A 4,208-nucleotide genomic window follows, 5' to 3' on the forward strand; every position below is an offset into this window, starting at 1 on the left:
AGGAAGACAGGATTCCCCATGTGTGCCGGTGCTTTGGATGGCACGCACATCCCAATCATTGCCCCAGCAAGCTATCCCACCGACTATTATAATAGAAAAGGGTGGCACAGTGTTGTTCTTCAAGGACTTGTAGACCACACTTACCGCTTCCTTGATTTTGATATCGGCTGGCCCGGGAAGTGCCATGATGCATACGTTTTTGAGTGTTCGCGCCTGTGTCGCAAGCTGGATAATGGTACGTTTTTCCCCCCAGTCAGCAGGAACATCCAAGGGGTCGACATACCTGTCCTGATTGTTGCTGATTCTGCGTACAGCTTGACTAGCTACATAATGAAGCCATTCCCGGAAGGTTGTGCAAGGGGACCCAGGGCCGCATATAATGCCTCTCTGAGCCGTGCTCGTATTCATGTTGAACACGCATTTGGACGCCTCAAGGGCCGCTGGCGTTGCATTATGAAAAGAAATGACTGTCAAACGCAAAATTTGAAGTATGTTGTGTCTGCTTGTATAGTGTTGCACAACTTTTGTGAAATGCAGAAAGTTGATTACCAGGAACCCCAGGAAGATGTGTCAGATCAGCCAGAGGCAGGACCAGATCAGCATGATGTACATTAACACAAACCAGTAAAGTGCAGAGAAGTCTTGGAAGCACATACCCAAACTATGTAGTCAACGTCCACATGACACTAAAATAATGACATTTATTTGTAGTGCACAGCAACTTTTATTTCAGAACGTCAGGTCACTTTCAGCTGTTATACTTTTTTCCAGTATTTGGACATGAAATAAACCGTTATTTAGTATAAACTTTGTAAAAAAATACAACCTGCGTCGTTGAAGTAGTGCATTTGATATGCTGCTGGGGCAGGGGGTCCAGGAGCTGTAGATGGAAATTCCATGCTCTCAGCTGATGGACGTTGTGAAGGTGTTGGATAAGGGTAGTAATGAGGGCCCAGATAAGGTGAATTGTGGGACTGGGGCCTAAAGCACTGAAACATCTGGAGCATTAATGCCCTGTTCTCTTCTGCTCTCTTTTCCTCAGCTTCCATCTTCTTCATTTCAAAATCCAAGCGTTTCCTTTCCAGCTCCATTCTATTTCTCTCCATCTCTTTTTCCCATTCAAACCGCTCCCTTTCGTGGGCATTCTCATATTGCAGGAGACGATCCAGACCCTTGTCCATTGCCTCCATTATCTGGGTTTTTCGGCCCTTCCTCGACCGGCGTGCTGCAAAAACAAGCACATTTCAGCAAAATCAGATGGTAGAACCTATAAATACAGGAAACACTTACTGTTACAGTGATTAACTTTAACTTTCATTTCAGTTCCTTTACTAAGCACTTGGTCAAAACACGGTTTATAAAACTACAGTTTGAACACTTGTTTTGGATATGTCTGTGTGCTTTGCAATGGGAATTGTCAAGAACGTTTGTCCTTATTTTCACCATATATAGCAGGGCAGTACAAATTGAAATGTCACATTTCTCCAGGACAATGACGATAAATACAAACAGTAAACTACACAAAACAACATGACAGAGCTAGAGATTATAAAACACAAAGTATTTTCAGTTTAGCCACATAAAGTGATTGTGTGCAAGTCTTGTGCAAACAGTGACAGACAAGACAGGGCAACAATACGAGACACTTCAGTACGGCTAAACATAAATTACGTAGTGGCCAAATAGTACAATACGGCTTTGATTACTCACAAAAAAATATAAAACATTACTACAGACTATAGCAGCAGTATGTATTTTACAGTACTGTGTAATGTGCAAGACCATTTTTGTACAGTTGAATATAAATGTGTGAGTGTGTAATGACCAAGTACCATGAATGTGCGCGTGTGTGTGAGTGTCACTGTGATGTGCCAAAGTTAAGTTGAGTTATGCATCCAGTAAGAAATCCTGCATCCTGTGATCCTCTCAGAACTGTCATAATTCCTTTCACTGTTATTGTCAATTAAACTGATGCTGTGTTGTGTGGTCATGGTGCTAAGCTACTCCAAACAGGGTAAGGGTTTTTTTATTGCTGTGTACCACAACATTGACCCCAGAAGCCTTGATCAACAAACTATTCTACATGAAAGTGCACACACACAACAAAGCATCACTGACATGGAGAATAACAATAAGGTAAGCTTAAATACAATTTCCTGCCCGTAGCAGGTGCATCACTTAACTGAACTTGGCCTCCTAGTGTGCTTTACTGTTGTTGTCTCACATGCATTTAGCCAAAACAAGTGTTGGCCAAAGGTACATTAACAAAACACTAATGGTTTTAAGTATCACCTGCAGCTAACAATATCATGCATTTGGTGCTCAGTAACTATCTTCATTTCTGGATAAAAGTGTTACCAACATGACAGCCCACCTTGTGGCTTGGGTTCAGCAGGTGGATGATGTGGTGGTGTTGCATTGGAAGCTGAGCCATGACTGCATGCCTCCTCTGCATCATTTTGCCTTGAGGTGTTGTGATCCTCAGTGCTGTCAGATGAACGTACTGAAGACAAAAGAAAATTGTAAAGTAATTATGTACTAGTAATGTTTTGACTTACTTCTTCATTTAACCAAATTATAGACAACACATTTTGTCTAAATATAAATTAACAACACGATATACCGCAACAGCATTATTTAGAGTCCACTCTATTGTAATGTACTGTACTTACCACAGTCAGACTCCTCATCTGAACTCCCCCCGTTGTCCATCCTCATGTCTCCGGGGTTGTTCATTGGTCGGCAACCTGCAAGAACACAATAGAAAAGTAAAAAAAAGCTGCCATCGTTTGCTATGTGTAAGTGGCAAATGCACAAATTGTATGACATAAATAAAGTTATCTTAACGTTACTGTACATTAGCCGCTAATGGTTGCAGCTAGACTGGCTATTAGCATAAAACATAATAAGGAACGTTGTAATACGTAATGAGGGAAATGTGGCTTTAATCTTACCGAGAACAGCGTCCAGTTCGTCAAAATAAGGACATTTAATGGGGTTCGTTCCGGTCCTGTTGTTGTTTCTAACGCTATTAAAGGGTTGCCGTCCCTGCTCTGAAAAAAACTTGGTCAAAGCTATGCGAATGTTATGGGCATGTGGTTGTTGTTGCTGCTGCTGCTGAAGAACAGGTGCCATCTCCTGGGTTTCTTCCAGAGTCCCAGATTCACTCTGGCCTTGTAGCCACTCGTTGTCAAAGTTTTCTCGATTCTGCTCACACAAATTATGCAGAATGCAGCATGCTGTGACAACCACTGGCACTCTGTTCAATTAAAGTTCATACTGTTTAAGGAGACACCTCCACCGGCCCTTTAGCCTCCCAAATGCACACTCTACCGTCATGCGTGCTCTGCTAAGACAGTAGTTGAAATGCTGCTGGTCTCCCATCAACTGTCCATGGTCAGAGACCGGTTTCATAAGCCAAGACATGAGGGGGTATGCCGCGTCACTCAGGACTGTGATGGGCACATCAATGCCTGCAATATTGCGAATATGCTGTATAAACAGAGAAATCAATTATGTTATTAATGTGACAGTGCTTACATATTATCAGCTCCTTCAGTTTTATTATTCCCAGGTAAAGTAGACATAAACTAAACTATTTCTATCTCTTGGTGTAAAACAGACTAGGCTGCTGTTATATACATCCTTTTGCTAGCTTCTCTGTTATTCGTTAATGTTTATGATTTTACCTCAGGAAAAAGAACACCTCTCTCTGCCAGGTCAAATATTGAAGAATTACGGAGAACTCTGGCATCGTGAACACTGCCTGCCCATCCAACATTGATATTGGTGAATCTGTTGTTGATTGAAAATGAACCATGTAATGACTTATAAATAATGTAGACATAGTTTATAAAGTTTAAACTTAATAGGGAAAAACTGGTCATAGTACCCTACCAGCCTAAATTGGTTTGCGTCACAGTGTGGAATTTTGTACATTATGGGTCAGTATTCCGGACAGGGTTTAGGTGTATTCCAAGACTTAAATGCATGTTGTGCTGCCTTAATTTAAAAACATCTTGCACTCGCCTATAGAATTTCAGAGCCACCATTGCCCTGTCTCAAGACGTACAGCAGTATTGTTTGTAAGGTATGTTTGTAATAACCCCTTAAATGTCCTAATAGAAGTAAGGCCTTGACCTGACTTAATGTAAACCCTGTGTGGGAAACTGACCCTACATAAATTAGATTTAAAAATATTAAAACTG

At 41.3% G+C, this 4,208-nt stretch overlaps 1 protein-coding gene across 1 annotated transcript; it reads right to left on the reverse strand.

Moving 5' to 3' along the window:
• Nucleotides 1-672: 672 nt before the first annotated feature.
• LOC129424473 (uncharacterized) lies at nt 673-3,366 on the reverse strand. The gene is made up of 4 exons (XM_055181148.2): nt 2,955-3,366; nt 2,673-2,747; nt 2,375-2,503; nt 673-1,225 (listed from the first exon to the last, which is right to left on the reverse strand). The coding sequence occupies exons 1-4, from the start codon at nt 3,133-3,135 to the stop codon at nt 798-800; spliced, it is 813 nt and encodes a 270-aa protein (XP_055037123.2). The 5' UTR covers nt 3,136-3,366; the 3' UTR covers nt 673-797.
• Nucleotides 3,367-4,208: the final 842 nt, after the last annotated feature.

This window comes from Misgurnus anguillicaudatus, chromosome 10, assembly GCF_027580225.2.
Source record: "Misgurnus anguillicaudatus chromosome 10, ASM2758022v2, whole genome shotgun sequence".
Classification (NCBI taxonomy): Eukaryota; Metazoa; Chordata; class Actinopteri; order Cypriniformes; family Cobitidae; genus Misgurnus; species Misgurnus anguillicaudatus.

Coding starts and splice junctions, on each gene's coding strand:
- LOC129424473 (XM_055181148.2), bottom strand. CDS start 3,135: ATGGCACCTGTTCTTCAGCAGCAGCAGCAACAACAACCACATGCCCAT. Junction 2,504..2,672: donor AGATGAGGAGTCTGACTGTG/GTAAGTACAGTA, acceptor TTTTGTCTTCAG/TACGTTCATCTGACAGCACT. Junction 1,226..2,374: donor TGCTGAACCCAAGCCACAAG/GTGGGCTGTCAT, acceptor TTGTTTTTGCAG/CACGCCGGTCGAGGAAGGGC.